Here is a 17,239-nt window from a genome sequence, read left to right on the forward strand (position 1 = left end):
TGCGTACTGGACCCGCTCTCCGCCCGCCACGCCCCGCGCCCGCACACGCCTCCACCCACCTCCGGGGGCGCGCGCGCAGGTCGTGCTGCGCGCCCCCGGGCGTCAGCTTCTGTTCTAAACGCTGGGCCGCGGAGTTCGACCCGACGGACCATCCCTACCCTCAGGCACCTACGTGTTAGTGGGGAGGACAGTGAAGAGGAGTCCAAGATACCGGGTAATTACAGATTTCTATGGTAGGTGCTCAGAAGCAGCAGAGAGGGCATCTGCGGCTCTATTTTTGAAACAACACTTTCTCTTTTGGGGGATGAATTAACAACAAAAACCCTGATGATTTGGAACACAGAAGATATGATTTGGCGTTTTTAAATATCCTTTGCTTTGCCTCGTCCTCTGGGAAACATAAAACAACTTTACAACTCCTCACAATCCAATAAGGCGGCTGCTGTTTTTATCCCCAGCTTCCAGAGGAGGAAACTGAGGCTCAGCGAGGTGAAGTCACTTGCCAAAGGTTTACACAACCTGTAGGTGCAGAGCGGGACTTAGAGTGGACAAATCCACATGTGAGTGCAAACCCACTCTAACCACTCCCGGAGTTATGTGTCGGTTTTCCTACGGTAAGGTGGTTTCCTTGAGAACAGAAACATGTCTGGCCCATATTTGTATCCCTGTGCAGCATCCACCGTTGTCACTCAACACACAGAGACGCTCGGGGTGAGGATGTGGCACATTTAGAGTTCTAGCAGCAAAACCTGGCTGTATGTGGGCTGTGAACCCCATGAGCCATCTGGACTTTCCCTGTGCCTACTGACATAGTTGGGGTTTGCTGCCCAGGATTTCTGGATATAGAGCCTCAGCATTCTGGAGACAAACTCCCCCCTCCCAGAGACCCATTTCAGTGCTGCCTGTCTCCCAGGGCCCCTGCCGACTCCCACCTGCCCCCGGGAGCCTTTCTCTTACCACCTGCTCCTCCTTCCCAGAGCAGCTCCAAAGGGAACAGGTGGTAAGCATTTTGAGATCTTCAGAGAAGGACAGGGTTGCTGTAACCACAGAGCATTAGAACTGGAAGGGGCCCAAGGGATGATGTAGCCTGTCCCTTGTACGCCACTCCTCACACTGGCCCTGGGTGGCAGCAGCCTCCGATCAAGGGGGAGGCTGGCCCCTAATTGTTACACTCTGCCGTGATTATGAAGTCAGCTCATTGCACCCCCAGCCCACGCAAACTAAGGGTGGGTCCACTGCCCCCAGTTTCTCTCTGCTTCCTGTCAGCTGTGTGGTGACGGCTGCGGTCCCCAAACAGACAAGATGGCATCAAAGGCACTGTGTAAAGTGGGAGATGGGGGGGAGGCCATGCTGAAGAAGGAAAACCTCAATGTTCTGAATGCACTCTATCAAATGTCGAAGCCTTTTCCAAACCCCAAGTCTATGAACAGGACCGTCACTACCAAAGGACTCCCACTTTCCACAAGAGGCAGTTTGGTTAACTTCTTGGAGGAAGATACCATCAATCTACCGTAAGACACAAGTCTGGTCCTTTCCTTCTTTCTAAGGCCGGAGCTGAGGGGCAAGGAGAGGGTCCCGGAAAAGCAATGCTCCTTCCTTGACCTGTCACAGCTTGGTCCCTGAACTCCCCGGGAAGAGCACGGCACGTGTACAGGTTGCACTTTGGATGTCTGACCCCAAATCAGTTCTTGGAGGCTTGGAGGCCTCCTGCTCCAAAAGGCCTTCGAGGATTAGAGTTTTGTTGACGGTACTTTTTATCCTGCTTTGTCTAGCTGTGGTCCTCCCCACTCCCACACCCCCATACAGACACCCCTAGTCCATTCCATTCCCCATGGCTCCTCTTCCTCAGTCCCCCCTTTTGGTGCCTTTGCCTGCCTGATTATGTCCCCCCAATAGTCTGCCTGCTGTCAGCCTGAAGTTTATTGTTCTTCCTCAGTGATTCTGGGTTCTCTTTAGTTTGTTCCACAAAATTCTCTGAGCATCTCTAAGGTATCTGGCCTAATGTCAAGTTCTAGGAATGCAGAGTTGAAAAACCCAGCCCCTGCCTTCAAGGAGCTCTCAGTCTGGTGTGTGTGTGTGTGTGTGTGTGTGTGTGTGTGTGTGTGTGTGTTTGGAGATGTTTGGCAAGAATCAAGAATAATAAGCCCAATCTGTGCTATGACAGGACACCTTGAGGAACCAGACAGGGCTGTCACTGTCTAGAAATTCTTAATAATTTTGAAGAAGTGGCCCCATGAACTGTGTAGCTAGTCTTGATTACATGAAAGGGATATGACATCCAGTCCCTAAGGGACCTATAAGTAAGCAGGTGTGGCTAACGTGACAGATACTTGTAGGAAATGTCATGGGATATGACAGGAAAATCTTGGGCTAGGAGCCCAAGTTCAAATCCAAGTTCTATCACTTAAGATACATGACTATAGACTAATTAAGATCAGGGACCTTCAGTCCCTCATTTGCAAAATGGGGCTAACACCCATCCAGCAGAGCTGTCATGAAGAGCATAAAAAATTTTTGTCCAGCATATAGCTCAATACTTAACTACTTTCTGTGCCCACTTCAGCACTGCTCTTTTGAATAAGAGAATCTAAAACAGATATTCTTGGGGTGCCTGGCTGGCTCAGTCGGTAGAGCATGTGACTCTCGATCTTGTGGTTGTGGGTTCGATCCCTGTGTTGGGTGTAGAGATTAGCTTAAAAAATTGCTTTAAATCTTATAGATAAATAGAGACTCATTAGGACAATCTGAAGTATAAGTGACCTAAATACAAGACTCCAGCCTACAAAGGGCCTTGATGGGGGAGTCACCTATGGCAAATGTTCACCAAAGGCTAGCATAGAAGGTTTGGGCGGATCAGGATTTCTCAGGAGGTAGTCTTTGGGGCTGGAACTCAAGGAAAAGTTGGCATATCCATCAGCCATGAAGCCAGTGGTTGGCCTGGAGTGAGGGATCCAGGCATGTGTATTGATTGCTGGATCTGTCTGGAGCAGCTGGGGAAATGGGGTAAGAAGCAGAGGAGAGGAGCCAGAATGCACCAGAGGCAGATGGGAGCTGTGAGGCATGGGACCCAGGAGATCTGGGTTCTGGTTCAACCTCTGCCTTCAACTCACCTTGTGACCTTGGTTAGGGTACTTGGTCCCCAAAGGCCCAGTGACTGCTCCTGCTATACCACTGCTCTTCAAAATGTGGGTTGTGGTCCATTAATGGAGTTGACAGAGACCAGGATTATAAAAATGAAACAGAAGAATAGAAAATTCCAGAGCACATCACACATAGAGTAATTACTGGTTCGTGAAACGTGTTTCAGTTTTACATGTATGTATGAGTATACCAGGTTTCCAGGTAGTATGTATTTCTTCCTTTTGGTCAAGGAAAAAAAAAAAAAAGATTTGAGACCCAACCTTTTTGGATTCTGGACTACATCAGTAAAAAAAAAAACCAACCAACCAAACAAACAAAAAAACAAACTAAGGAAACATGTACAAGGTTTTTCTTTGTAATAGCAAAGAATTGGTAACAAGACAAATGTCCATGTAATGGAAAGTGTACAACAGTTAAAATGTCTGAACCAGAACTGCATGTATCAAATGAATCTAAAAAAACCAATGTTGAATGAAAAAAGCAAGCTGCTGACGGATATGACACCATTTATTTATATGAAGTTTTAAAATATGCAAAATAACTTGTGTAAGGATAGCGTACACATGTAACAAAGCTTTAGAAACACACATGAAGAATAAACACAAAATTTGGAATGTGCTGTACTGGTTACCTCTGAGCGGGAGGATGCAGACTGAGGAGGGGGACACAAGTGTCAGGGGCTTTAACTGTACTGCTGAGACTTTAGAAGGTGTACATGATTTGATACGTGTGTGTATTATGAAGTGATTATCCCAGTAAGTTTCATTACCATCCATCACCACACATGGTTATAGACTTATTTCTTATGATAAGAACTTTCAAGTTCTACTTTCTTAGCAATGTTCTTCTTTTTGTTTAAAAAAAAATTTTTTTAATGTTTATTCATTTTTGAGAGACACAGAGCATGAGTGGGGAAGGGGCAGAGAGAGGGAGACACAGCATCTGAAACGGGCTCCAGGCTCTGAGCTGTCAGCACAGAGCCAGGCGCAGGGCTCGAACTCACAGTTCACGAGATCCTGACCTGAGCCGAAGTCAGACGCTCAACCGACTGAGCCACCCAGCTGCCCCTTTCTTAGCAACTTTCAAACATACAATATAGTAGTACTAACTACAATCACCATACATTATTATATATTAATATATTATTCTTGATATCTCGTGTATGTCTAAAATATTTCATAATTTAACAAAATTGGAATGGAAGAAAGGTTTTTGAGCTTTTACCCCAATATATTCATATTTACGTGTACTATTGTTAACTTTACATGCTACATATTAATAAATATTGTTAAATGTTGCAAAATCTAATTAGTAATTACTGTTCAACAGTAGCAAGTAAGTATTAGTAAAGCTTAATTATTTTTAATTTAGACACTTAGATATTTTTCCATACCCCACTAGATTGGTTTGGGCATTCCCCAGGGTATTTGCACCCTGCTGTGGAAGGAGGACTTAAGATTTTAGCAGTGTTTCTCAAATTCTGGGCCTCAGAACACATGCCTCAGAATCATCTGAAGATCTTATTAAAGATACTTTAGTAGCTTCCCCAGTCCCATCCCAAAGCGGGGCGGGGGGGGAGTGGGGGCAGGGACCAGGAATCTGCATCTTTCAGTAGGTGCCCTGGTGGGTTGAATGGACTGCTACAGGGTGATAAGGATGTTCTGAGCTATTCAGAAGCATCTGGGGTTACTGGCGAGTCAGGCTCAAGGCCTGCCTTCGGGGAGCTTCCCAGCTGCATGGGCTGGGGTGGCCTCCTTCAGTGGCTCACCTGTCTCCCTCCCACTCAGGAAGCCGATGCCAGTGGAGGATTCTGAATGCAGCTCTGACGACACCAGCATCTCCCCACTCTCATCCACCTTGTTGAATCCCATCAAACTGGCTGTGACCCAGCCCAACAGCAGCTTCTTTGCAGGGATGCTAGAGGGGGAGCTGAACAAACTCAGCCTCTCCTCGATGGGCAACGACACACACAAGAGGGACCTGGCTCTCTGCCCCCGTCCATCGAAATCCCAAATAGTCCCTGGGGGCCTGCTGGACCTTGACAACCCTGAGCTGGACACAGACACCTCCTCAACACCCTCAGAGTCCTCTGTGGTCATGGATGTGCCGGAGGCGCCCTTCATCTGCGAACACACAGTCAGCGACTCCACGGCTGTGGTGAGTTTCCCTCTTCGTGCCTTCAAGTGCAGGCTTACTGGCCGCCCCCGTGTGCCAGGCACTGAGCTGAGCTCCACAGGGAGTGCGAAGATGCCTACCACCTGCATCCTGACCTCACGCTCCTGGCACAGGAGAGAGGCCGTGTCTGTAAAGCACTCCATTGCAAGCTGGATTGGATGCAGTTCTATGGGCAGAGTTCAGATCAAGTGCCACCAGGAATTCAGGGGGAAAGAAAAATTACTTCCAGGTGTAGGAATAAGCTTGGTGGCTTTGGTAGCGTTTAAGCTGGGATGCAGAGGTAGGATTTAAACATCCAGGGATGGGAGAAAGACATTCCATGGAGGGGTTGACACTAGCAACACCTCACAGGTGGGAAAAAGTGGGAGCAAACAGCCAGGTCCCAATGTAGGGCTCTCGCACTTTTCTGTGCCTACAGAGCCAACCGTCTTCTTAAAAATGAAATTCCTGGGCCTCATCCCTAGAGATTCTGATTCAGTAGGTCTGGGGTGGGGCCTGAGAATTTGCACCACTAACAAATTCCCAGGTGGTGCTGATGGGCCTCATGTTGAGTAGCACTGTTCCAGGTCCAGGACAGGGAACAGAGTGGGGGAAGTTAGCCTGGAGTCATTTTTTTGGAGGTCCTGCAACGTTAGACTACTGTATAGATTTTTCTGTAAGCAGTAGAGAACAGCTTTTTGCAAAGCCTTCTATCTGGTGATATAAGGTGATATTTGAGCTGTATTTTAGGAAGATAAATCTGGAAGTCCCAGATGAGCAGTGTCTCTCCAAGTGTGGTTCCCAGACCACCAACAGTGTCAGCATCGTATGGCAACATGTTTGAAATTTAAATTCTCCTCTCCTCCCCCTCCACCTGGGCCTACTGAATCAGAAACTGTGGGGGCCAGCAGTCTGTTTTAACAGGTCCTCTAGGGGGTTCTGATGCACACCCAACTTTGAGAACCACTGGCCTAGATGGAGGAAAAATTGGTAATGGGAGACCTGAGAGAAGACAGCATGGCCAGGAATCTGCAGTGTTATAAAAACTCCCCCAGCTCCTTAGCCAGGCTTGGCAACCACTGTTGTAGCACAAAGTATGTGGGCTCTGGAACTACTGGTTTGAACTTTGGCTCTGTCACTCTGTGTGACCACGGGCCAGCCACCCGCCTTCTCTGAACCCGTAATCTCATCTGCAAGGAGTGAGGTGCACAAGATGATCTCTAAGGTCCCTCTCAACTAGTCTAGAAGAAATACGGGCTGGGGGCACACCCTGAGGTGGGTGGGGCTGCCCAGGGAGAGTTGCAAATGCTACAGGCCCGTAGCATGCCTTATCCCTTCCATCAGACCTGCCTCAGCCCCAAGGAGGGACAGGGGATGGGAGTGGGGCATTCGGACCCATGGTTGGGGGTGGGAGGTGAAGGGAGGACAGCCTGGAGCAGGTCTGAGGAAGCCTGGTGGCGGGGGGTCTCTTCTTCTAGATTTCCTGGACGTATTCCCTGGGCAAGCAGCAGGTCAGTTTCTACCAGGTCCTGTTGCAGGAGGTGGTCAAGACAAAAGACAATGAGCCGCCCAAGACAAAGAATCGCCCGTGGATCTTCAACAAGATCTTGGGCACCACTGTTAAGCTGATGGAGCTGAAGCCTAACACGAGTTACTGCCTCACCGTCCGTGCGGCCAACACAGCCGGGGTGGGAAAGTGGTGCAAGCCCTACAAAGTGAGCCCTGGGAGAAGAGGGCCGGGAGGTCAGGGGATTTGGAGGCAACTCATCTTCTCGCTGGCTGCCTTTCTGCCTGGGCGGATGGGCATGAATTCCAGGCTGCTTCCTTCTGGGAGGTTTAAGGATTACACCACTCTGGGGCCCACTGGGAATGCAAACTAATATATTCACCAGCACCTCTGTAATGTTCAGCTTCCAAAGCCACTACTTTTGGGATTCTTCAACTCATAATAATCGTGAGTGGGCCAGGAAGTTAAGGGCACCGAGGGAAACACAGGGAAGAGGCGAAAGGGGGACAAAGAAGGGAAGGGAGGTGGGCAGGGGCACGGGAGGAGAGGCCCAGACGACTGTGGTTGGAAACCTCACACGACAGAGAAGGCACTGGTTTGTACCTGTTTCTGGAGTCCGTGAACAGGCGGTAAGGCTACCTAAGATCCCATTTGGCAAACAGCAAGGGGGTTGCAGAGATGAAGAGCTGAGCTAGGGTCAGGTCTGGAATGGAATTCTGAGGAGTTTTGTTTTATTTCAGTTTGCAACCGTGGCCACTGACTTGAACAGCTTTCCCGAGAACAACCCCATCCAGATCACCGTGCAGCGCAAGGAACCCCAGCGGAAAACCGTCTCCATCGGGTTGGAGGAGATGCGGAAGCTGGAAGATCTGGAATACCTATTTCCCTACTAAGGAGGGCCCCGGGAAGCCCCTCACCTATCTTCAGCTTCAGCCTCAGCCCAGGGCTCTCAGGAACCAGAATCGTGAGATGTACCACCAGCACCATGCCAGGGAACTGCTGACCACCCTGCCCAGAGCCTGGTGGCGATGCTCCCAAATCTACACTCCTGGGCCCGGGCCTAGGCTAGATAGGAGCTCCATTCACCTGGAGACGCCACAGGCCAGGTCTGGTCAGCTACTGCCTACAGCTGCTCGGCATCCTCCTCCCCAGATCTGGGCTGGGTCCAGTCCCTTATTAAAGCACTGCAGGTCACCCAGCATACCGAATTGTGCTTCGTGTTGACAGCCGGGCTGGCTGCCATTCACCTTCCTAGCTTCTGCCAGGACTGAGAGTCTGGGTCGGGGGCTGGGGGGATATGGAACATATCCCCCTTTCCCTGGGGGAGGAAGAAATGTTAAAGACTAAAACGCACATACACTGGGATAAACAGCAACACTGGACAGAGGTGGTGGCAGCTCGTCGATTGTCAACAAGCTCTGGAAGGACGTGGTGCAAAGTGCACAGGTTATGGGGCAGGGTCTGCTCTAATCCTAGTTTTTCCTGGAGGTGAGGGCACGGACAAACCATCTAAGATTCCTGGGCTGTTTCAGGGAGGTGAGAACCCTACGGGCAGGACAGTAGGGGTCCCATGAGGATCACGTGAGCACATAGAACAAGTGCACAGGGTAGGAACTCCGCCACTGGTGGCCCCCTTTGCCCTTCCTGCAGCCTCCCTGCAGAGACACACAAGGTGGAGACGGAGCACATCCAGATGATGTGCAAAATCACAAAGGCATGGTGGGCGGGGGATAAGAGGTTAGAAATGCCGTGGCCTTGAGTAGTCCGTACAAGAATCCAACTGCCAGAGCATTGAAACGGGACAAAGCAAAGGCAGGATGCATGGGAGGCAAGACTTTGTTCAAGCATTTGAGGACATCTGGTGGGGATTCCTTCCACTGTGTGACAGTCCTTATGGGGCAGAGAACCATCCTCCCATGTCACATCACACCCACTTCTGCTAGAGCCCTCACCACTGCACGCTGTTAGAGGGAGCCCCCTGGGATAGCGGTCACCTTCTGCTCTGTACCCTGAGAGCCCGGCACAGTGCTCGGTGCACTGCAGGAGCTCAGGAAGTGTGTTGTGTGAGAGAGGGGCGGACAAAAGAAGCCCTAGAACAACACTGGCCCGCACAACTCCATGGGCTGGTGAAGGTGTTCTCCATCTGTGCCGTCCGGTGCAGTGAGTAACCTTCAGCTAGCATCACAGAACTGCACTTCTAACCATGTGGAATTCTGGTAAACACAGCCACATGTCGCTAGCATCTGCTACACTGGACAGCACAAGCTCACATCATCCTCTGGCCACTATCCTATGGCTTCCACCAGCGCCCCCAGCCACAACGAGCCTCTCCCTCGTAGGCACAAGAGAAAGAGAAGAAAGGCCACCTCCCAGTCAGTATGGCTTTGGTGTAGCCCAGAGGGAAGGGTTAGACAGACTGACTCAGCACAGCCCTTGGGTGAGCCTTGGGGACAAGGAATTAACCCGAACACACAAAATAGAAGTTATTTATTTGGTCACAGGATCCAGGGTCTGATGCTGAATAGAGAGAACATTCAGGAAAGGAGGAGGGGCAGCAGCAAGGGTCTGGTCACTGCCTGCCCCCCGCCCCGCCCCAAGCAAGGTATGGAGTAACGGCCAACGGCTGAGCCCAGTGATATTTTCCCATAACTTCGACCTCCTGCTCTGGGGAGGGACCTCACTGGGATCTGTCCAAGGACAGCAGACCACATTGGTTCACAGGGGCACCACCCTGGCCTTTGGTCTCTGTCAGGGTGGGCACTGGCAGCAGCTGAGTCCAGGTGGGAGTCCAAGAACTTGGGATTTCTCATCTCCTCCATCTGTGGAGAAGGGGAGGGAACAGCATGGGGATCCTATCTTGGGAAGGGGAGACTGCCATATAATCCCAGGAGCCCACTACGGGGGAGAACCTGTATTCACTTGGTCATTAAGAGACTGGCTACCATTTCTGCTCTGGCCACCCAAACTCACGCTGGGCACCCATTGCCTGCCCCGGCCGAGACCTCATCCCAGGGCCTGGCCTCTCAGATGCCCACCAAGGTCATCTGATAGCAAACAATGACAACATTTACAAGTACACGTGCTTTGGGTTCCCAAGTGTGTTCGCCTCCTATCTTTGATCTTCCCATCTACTGAGGCTTGACAACTCTCAGGAGGCAGGTGAACCACGCTCTCCAAAACCGCACAATGAAAGTCGGAACCAGGATTGGAACTAGGTGTGACGCCTTCAAAACCCAGTGTTCTAAGAACTACTGCCTCGTGCTGGAGGGACTCTGGGCTCACCCTTCGGAGAGCACCGTCAGGGTCTCCCATAATCACTGTAATTCTGCAGTTCTCCCTCTTAACCACCGAGAGAACGTGGCACCACACGCTGTCCTAGGCACCTGGAGAACCCTTAGAATTCTACGCCAGAAGGGAAAGGTGCAAGGAGTAGCCAACTTAAGGGCAGGAGAGCCAAGCACACCAACCGCCACCTCCCCCAAAACTCACATCCGGAGGCATTTGTCCTTCCCACCACTTGCCACTCTCTGGCCATCTGGACTCCAGTCAACAGCATACACCTAAACGGAGGTGGGGGTGGGGAGAAGCAGGTAAGGTGCCGGGGGTGGGGGCAGGAGGGCCAGGCTTCAACCCCTACCTGCCCCACCTTTGCTCACGAGGTCAGCCATACCTCATCTGCGTGGCCTGGAAGATCAGCAGCCAGCTTCTGGCCCTTCACATCCCACACCTTCAGCGTGCTGTCACTGCTACCACTGACCAGGAGCCGGCTATCGGCTGACCACGCAATCTGGTACACAGCAGCCACGTGGCCACGCAAGGAAGCCAGATACCTGGGCCAGGAAAGTGATGATGGGTATTAGGTCTGAAGGGGCCCCTGTGCCCTCTGTATCTGGACAACTTTGCATGACTTCGAATCCAGTGTAGTCCCTGCTTAGCCCATCTGCCTGATAATCCCCCTAACACAAGTTGCTTGCTGACAAGTGGCATGGAGTAGTGGGCCAGGCTCACCTGGCACTTCCAGGTCAATACAGATTAGCTATGTCTATTTGGACAAGTCATTAGGACTTGTCATTTTGGACAAGTCTCTGAGACTCAGTTTCCTTATCTTGAAAAAGAAGGGAACGCCCTATTTCAAAGACCGCTATACGGAAACCCACAATGGCCGAGACAGCAAGGCCCCAGCAAGGGTTTCCCTCGTCCCCTTTCTCTTCTTGCCCGTGCCTTTGCCTCTCTGCTGACCTGATTAACCTCAAGGGCACAGTATCTCGTTATACTGAGGCTTCTCAGACTTCAACGGGAGCAGAATCAGCTGATGACTTTATTAAGATGCAGGTTCTGATTCTTAAGGTCTGGGGTGGGACCCAAGACTCTGATTTCTATCAAGCTCCCAGGTGATGCTGCAGCAGCTGGTCTGTGGACCACACTTTGAGGGGGGCCAGAAAATGACTGCAGCTCAAGTCTACACTTCTGCTGCAATCCCAGCCGTCTTAAGGTCATTTCTCTCCTTTGATACAAAAGGAACTAGCACTTCAGTGCCCATTTATTGCCAGTCCTAAATATACCATCTCCCTTAGTCCTTGTAACAAAGCTGAGAGGTAGGTCTGCATATTACAAAAGAGGAGACAAGGCTCAGAATATCCAAATGCTTGCCAAGGCCACGCAGCAAGTAAGTGACACAGCCAAGCTCCTTCTAGAGGACCAGTGCCCTTCCTCTCCCTCCCCACGCCTCCACTCACCTGCCTGTCCTGCCATCCCACAGTTTGATGGACTTGTCAAAGGAGGCACTGGCGATGATGCGGGAGTCAGGGGAGAAGAGCACCTGGTTGATGAGGGCCTGGTGTCCCGTCATCCGTGCAAGGGGCTTCTTGTCCTCTGCTGGGGACCACAGGAATAAGGTGAAGTCGTCTGAACCAGACACTAGCCTCTCTGGGCCCTGGCCCTAGGAGAGGCAGAAAGCACACCGTGTTGGGCACGGTCTCAGACAGGACAGCCTGGCCTGAGCAGCAAACGCACCACTGATTGCCCAACACCAGCACGGAGGCCAGGACTAGGAGAAATGAGGCCCGGCCTGCTACCAACTCACATGGGACCCCTGGCAGTCACTTCCCGCAAAAGGAAATGTTATGCACCTGGGATAATTTCTAAGATACATAATCACAACAAAAAGCAAGGTACAGAATAGTGTACTAAAAAAGGGAAAGATTTTATGTGTGGGTTTGTACACACGTGTATGTATACTGCATCCTGTGTACACATACACGTGTATGTGGAGGTATGAAGTCTCTGGAAGGAAAGACAGGACACTAGTAGCTCTGGATGTTTCCAGAAGGAAAGGATGGATGGGCAACAGAGACAGGAGACTTCTTCACCATCTACCTTTTTGTGTTCTTTGAAGCCTCGACCACATGAATGTGCTACTTAAATTAAACACAATAAAAAATACAGAAAATGCAATAAACAGATAAGCAAGTGAACACAACAGAATCACATGGTCCTATACATTAAGATTTCAGGATTAAAAACTAGGATTTTCATGAAGAACTTTCTGGAAGAGGAACGTCTGAGCTAGGCCTAGAAGGGGGAGGGGCCTGAGTGCCTGCAGAGGGTTTGAGAGACCAGTGGAGGAAGAGTAGGGAGCCGGGCATGCTGGCGGCAGGCACACACTCACCCGCACGAGGCTGTATCGGCTCAGAGCCCTTTCCTTCAACTCCTGCACTGTGGCCAGGTACCAGAGGGGAGAGGAAGAGATGAGGAACAAGGCTGATTAGAAAATCCAACACAAATGGCAAACACCCCCGGCCCAAGTTGCACACTAAGCCCAAGAACCGGCTCCTTCCCAGGCGGCCCTCTCCCACGCACTCACAGGACCCTCGGAGATCTTGGGCGTTAACCGAGGCCTCAGCTGGCTCGAAGGCGCCCGTGCGCAGGGCGTAGTCAGTGCTGAGTGCCATGGTGTTCACCCAGTGGCCGTGGCCTTGCAGGGTCCGGCACAGCACACCCTAGGGCAGAGGAAGACCGGTCAGACGCACACCCACCCTACTCTCCACCCTAGGGAACTGGTACCCCCAGATTAGCCCCAGAAGACAGCGACATGGGACTCAGAATTAGGTCCCTCGTTCATTGTGATCTTAATCAAATCACCGCTCTGGGCTGAAGTCTCTCCTCACTTACAAAATGCAGGTACTGGCCCAGATTGTTGTTTCCAAAAGTATGTTTCATGGAAAGGAACTTAAGTATGTGAGAAGAAAAGGGTTCCAGTCAAGTAACTCTGGGATGTGGCAGGTTTAATAAAGCTAACAACAGGCTTCCTGCAGCGGCAATTTCTGGACCACGTTAATGAACACTGGAACCTCCACTATCATGCAGCACCAACCACAGGAACCCACTGTTCCTGAAGCACCTCCTGCCACCCGGATCCCAGAACACACTGGTCAACATTCCTTCCAGCCCTGGCATCTCATGGCCCGAGATTTCCCCAGGCTGCTCTCTGGACCCTCCCAGCTCTTACATCGTGAGCCCTCCAGACTTTGATGGTGCGGTCCTGGGAGGCAGAGTAGAGAAGCCCGTCCCCTCCCCACCGGAGACAGGTGACTGACTGTGTGTGCCCGGTGAGGATGCGCTCACAGCGGCCCACAGTTGTATCCCAGACCCGCACGCTGCCATCCTTGGAGCTGCTGGCCACATAGCGGCACTCGGGGTTCCTGGAGAGGGGAAGGGAGATGTGGCCCCACTTCTGATGTGGGAACAGCAATAGCAACCCCCCCCCCTTCTTAGCTCAAAGGCCAGGGATAATGACTCAACAGCTTCCTGACTCCAAGACCCAGCTGCATTGCAAGGCAACTCTCAGGGCCCATGATGAACAGCCCCCTCTCAAGCAGCAACAGATTTGGAAGCCCTAGCCCACTGCCCGCCATGCCAGTACTGTCAGTCGGGCTGGCCATCCCACCCCCTGAGGCAAAACCCCTCTGCATCAAGCAAGGGAGGAGACCACCTTGAAGCCCTGGCTCCTCACTTCCCCCAGTTCTGTGAGCATCACTTACACGTGGAGGGGCTCCCAGCTCAGGCCTGTGATCCACTTGCTGTGGCCAGCGAGGGGCCTGCCCACCTGCTTCCCTGTGCTTGGGTCCCACAGGAGAATCTGAGGAACAGAAGCTTACTAAATAACCCTCTCCATCCTGTCCCTAGGTCCACCAAAGTTCCCGCCCACTGCCCCCAATCCATCTTTCCCTGAAGGCCCCAGAACCTCACTTGACCCATGTCCTAGGAAGGAAGCCCAGAGTCCCTGACTGGTTACCATGACCACCATCTACCTGGCCATTCTTGCAGCCCGAGGCCAACTTCTTGCCATCTGGGGACCAGGATATGCTAAGGACCCAGTGTCTGTGTCCTAGGAAAGCAGGGGAGGGAGAAAGCAAGGAGCACATATCTGTCTTTATCCCCAGTACCTAGCACGCCTGACATGCTGCAGAAAGTCCTCAACTAGCCCGAGAATAAATGATTGGTCAAACCAAAGGGGAGACGCAGTTTTCTAGGCAAAGGAAGAATTCATCCCAAGTGCTACAGCCGTGCATCCTGCTGCATAGATAGTACTTCCGCTAATAATTCCTTCCATGATATGTGGTATAAAGTTTCAAATCCTTTTTTTTTTTTTACCTTAACCAAAAGTAAGAAATGCATGCTACCTGGAAACCTAGTATACTCATACATACACGTGAAACTAAAACACATTTCACCAACCAGTAATTACTCTATGTGTGATGTGCTCTGGAATTTGCTTAAGGGTATGGAGCAAAGCAAAAATTATTCCCAATTTTCCAGATGACAAAACTGAAGCTTAGGGAGCAGGCCCTACCCACACAAGGTCACCCAGCTAGTGTGACCTCAAACTAGCAGCATCAGCACCAGCTGGAAACTTGAAATGCAAATTCTCAGGCCTCATCCCAGAACTAAAGAGACAAAAACTCAGGGGTGGGGCCCAGCAACCTGTAGGTTAACAAGCCTCCCTGCTGATTCTGATGCTCAAGTTTGAGAACCACTGTGGTGGGGGTTGGATTTAAGGCAGGTTCTCCTTGCTACTCAGCACAACTCACAACCCCACACCCTCTCTCTGGTCCAGTCTCTGGAAGTGGCTGGCTGGGTTCAAGGATAGCCACTACCTAGGAACAGGCAGCTGCTAACTGGGTTAAGGGGTTGAATTGGCTCTGGGCCTCCTCAGAAACTAAAAAGCTGAGTAAATGATCACCCACCTACCACTGGGTTAAGACGCTCCCTCTAAATGGCTAACTGCATACTGACCCTGGCATGTGAAATGGGGTGTCTCGGTGCTGAGATCCCAGAAGCGCACAGTGGTGTCTCCGGAGCCACTGGCCAGGTACCTGAGGAAGAAGAGAGGACACCTGACCTCTGCAGTGGGGACAAGGGGTAGGGCTTACACCAAAACAGGGCACATGTGCATTTTGGCTGCCTATTCAACTGTCTTCTACACATACAGTCTGGGATTGGACTTTTCTCCCTCCCCTGAGGAGGAGAAGTATAACACTGATACCATATGGGAGAAGAACCCCCTACCTCAAGGCAGCCATATCTCTCTTCTTCCTTTCTAAAAGGAATGGCCACAGCCATAATCAGATTTAGAGTTTCTCGTTATCCGTGTAGGATTGCAAAAAGCAAACAAACTCAGTTTCACAGATGATGAAATAAGTCAGAAAGTGATTTGTCTGGGGCACACCGCCAGGAAGCCTACAGTTCAGCTCTCCTGAGATCAAGGCCAAGAAAGGCCCTTCCAAGGTGGGTGTCCTTCAAAACCAAACCCCACTGGGGAAGTCATCTACCTGGAACCCGTGCCCTGAGCTCAGGTCTATGATAGGCAGCCTGAGGTCCCATTGATTGTTAACTTGGGGTATCTGCCCCACCCCAGCCAGAGCTGTACCCCCACATTCTATTCCACGATTCTGCAACTGTCCTTACTTTCCTGTGGGGCTGAAGGCCACAGAAATGACTGCCTCGCTGTGACCTTCCAAAGAGCTGGTGCAGCGGGTCACAGCACGGACCCTGAAGATAGCCTGTGGCTGGTAGATGATGTCAAGGACCTTCTCTGTCTCCACTGCCTGTGACTCCAGCGTCCTCCCCAGTGATGAGACGATCTCAGCATCGTGGACAAAGAAAGCCAGCGGCACGGGATCCTCCTGGAGGGCAATGGCAAAGGGCAACTCCTCCATCAAAGGATAGGAGCCAGGGGTGCTCCCCAGTGTGCTGTGGCCAGGTGAAGCTTCACTCTCTCCAGCCACGGTGTGGGTACCCCCACCATGCCCACCCAAAAAGGCCTCTTTTATCCTCCAAGAGCAATGGCAAGATACTTAAAATAGTACTTTAAAATCCTTTATCTGCATCTCACAACAACCCTGGGAGGCAGGCATTCATATTCCCACTTGACAGATGAAAAAACTTGAGGCTCAGAGCAACTAATTAACGCAACGTCATATTGGTAACGACTAATCCAGAAAGAAAACTGAAGTCCAGAATTAGTGTCAGTATACAGGATTATGCGGCGTTTTCTAAACTGCTACACCATGATGTACAATGTGTAAGAAGCATCCAAAACTCTGGCTGAAAACACAGACTCTGCCTTACCCCAGGGTCTGGTGTAGTAAACCTGGGGTGGGGTCTAGGTATTATATTTTTAAGCACCCCACCCCACTATAATGATGAATGGCCCCACTGGTTTAGAAGACCACGGGTTTTGAACCTGACATTCGGGTTCTAATTCCCAATCTACCACCTACGACATAGCATCGTACAAATAATTTACTGCCTCTGGGCCACACTGTCAGATGGGGATATTAACGAGGAGCTGCGTCGCGGAATCTGACGAGGTACCCGATGCGTTCAAAACGCGCGGTCTCTCTTCCCAGGTGGACCTCGCAGGTCGAAGCGTAAAGCGCTGTCACACGAAATACATCTCCTGACCGTCCCCCGACGTAGGTGGCACTGCCACGGACGCGCGCCAGGGTGGTTCTCCCAGTGTCGGCGAGCGCTGGGACCCCCGAAACCCCAGACCTTGGATCTCCCGGTCCCCTGCGGGCCGGCCCAGAGCAGGCCCTCCCGCCCGGGGGAGGAAAGAGGGACCGCCCGGGCCGCCGCTCACCTGGGCCAGCAGCGCGTTGCACACGAGCTGCAGCTTGTCCGGGGTGATGTCCACGGGCACGTCGAACGGGGAGCCCAGCAGCTGCCCGCCCTCATCCTGGAACTGCACCAGCAGCCGCTGCACGTCGCGCGCCGCCGCCTCGTCCTGTGCCTACAAGCGCCGCGGGGGTCAGCCACGCCGCCGGGCTGGAAGGCCCCCACTGCCGCTTCCCTCTGAGCTCGGGGACCCCGGGCCGGAGCGCCCCCACTCCCATTCACTCACACCCACCGCCGCCGCCGCCGCCATCCCGCGTT

General features: G+C 51.7%; 2 protein-coding genes and 1 non-coding gene across 3 annotated transcripts; 2 read left to right on the forward strand and 1 right to left on the reverse strand.

Annotated features, from left to right (window-relative positions):
- Positions 1 to 1,216: 1,216 nt before the first annotated feature.
- On the forward strand, positions 1,217 to 7,986 carry FNDC8 (fibronectin type III domain containing 8). Its single transcript, XM_047831775.1, has 4 exons — positions 1,217 to 1,511; positions 4,929 to 5,298; positions 6,774 to 7,010; positions 7,543 to 7,986. Exons 1-4 carry the CDS (start codon positions 1,303 to 1,305, stop codon positions 7,693 to 7,695), a joined length of 969 nt encoding a protein of 322 aa, XP_047687731.1. The 5' UTR covers positions 1,217 to 1,302; the 3' UTR covers positions 7,696 to 7,986.
- On the forward strand, positions 2,610 to 2,682 carry TRNAE-CUC (transfer RNA glutamic acid (anticodon CUC)). The gene has a single exon. It is a non-coding gene; the product is annotated as a tRNA-Glu (tRNA).
- Positions 7,987 to 9,272: 1,286 nt separating the features above from the next.
- NLE1 (notchless homolog 1) lies at positions 9,273 to 17,239 on the reverse strand. The gene is made up of 13 exons (XM_047831758.1): positions 17,214 to 17,239; positions 16,947 to 17,096; positions 15,770 to 15,987; positions 15,098 to 15,177; positions 14,113 to 14,189; positions 13,843 to 13,940; positions 13,311 to 13,503; positions 12,666 to 12,801; positions 12,471 to 12,517; positions 11,539 to 11,741; positions 10,473 to 10,632; positions 10,292 to 10,362; positions 9,273 to 9,621 (listed from the first exon to the last, which is right to left on the reverse strand). The coding sequence occupies exons 1-13, from the start codon at positions 17,229 to 17,231 to the stop codon at positions 9,609 to 9,611; spliced, it is 1,464 nt and encodes a 487-aa protein (XP_047687714.1). The 5' UTR covers positions 17,232 to 17,239; the 3' UTR covers positions 9,273 to 9,608.

This window comes from Prionailurus viverrinus, chromosome E1 (assembly GCF_022837055.1).
Source record: "Prionailurus viverrinus isolate Anna chromosome E1, UM_Priviv_1.0, whole genome shotgun sequence".
Taxonomy (NCBI): domain Eukaryota; kingdom Metazoa; phylum Chordata; class Mammalia; order Carnivora; family Felidae; genus Prionailurus; species Prionailurus viverrinus.

Bases quoted from the DNA above. Each gene is read 5' to 3' on its own strand.
- FNDC8 (XM_047831775.1), top strand. From the start codon at position 1,303: ATGGCATCAAAGGCACTGTGTAAAGTGGGAGATGGGGGGGAGGCCATG. The intron at 5,299-6,773 runs GTGAGTTTCCCT...CTCTTCTTCTAG, and splicing joins TCAGCGACTCCACGGCTGTG to ATTTCCTGGACGTATTCCCT. The intron at 7,011-7,542 runs GTGAGCCCTGGG...GTTTTATTTCAG, and splicing joins AGTGGTGCAAGCCCTACAAA to TTTGCAACCGTGGCCACTGA.
- NLE1 (XM_047831758.1), bottom strand. The intron at 15,178-15,769 runs GTAAGGACAGTT...CTTCTTCCTCAG, and splicing joins GCCTTCAGCCCCACAGGAAA to GTACCTGGCCAGTGGCTCCG. The intron at 12,518-12,665 runs GTGAGTGCGTGG...ACCTGGCCACAG, and splicing joins CCAAGATCTCCGAGGGTCCT to TGCAGGAGTTGAAGGAAAGG.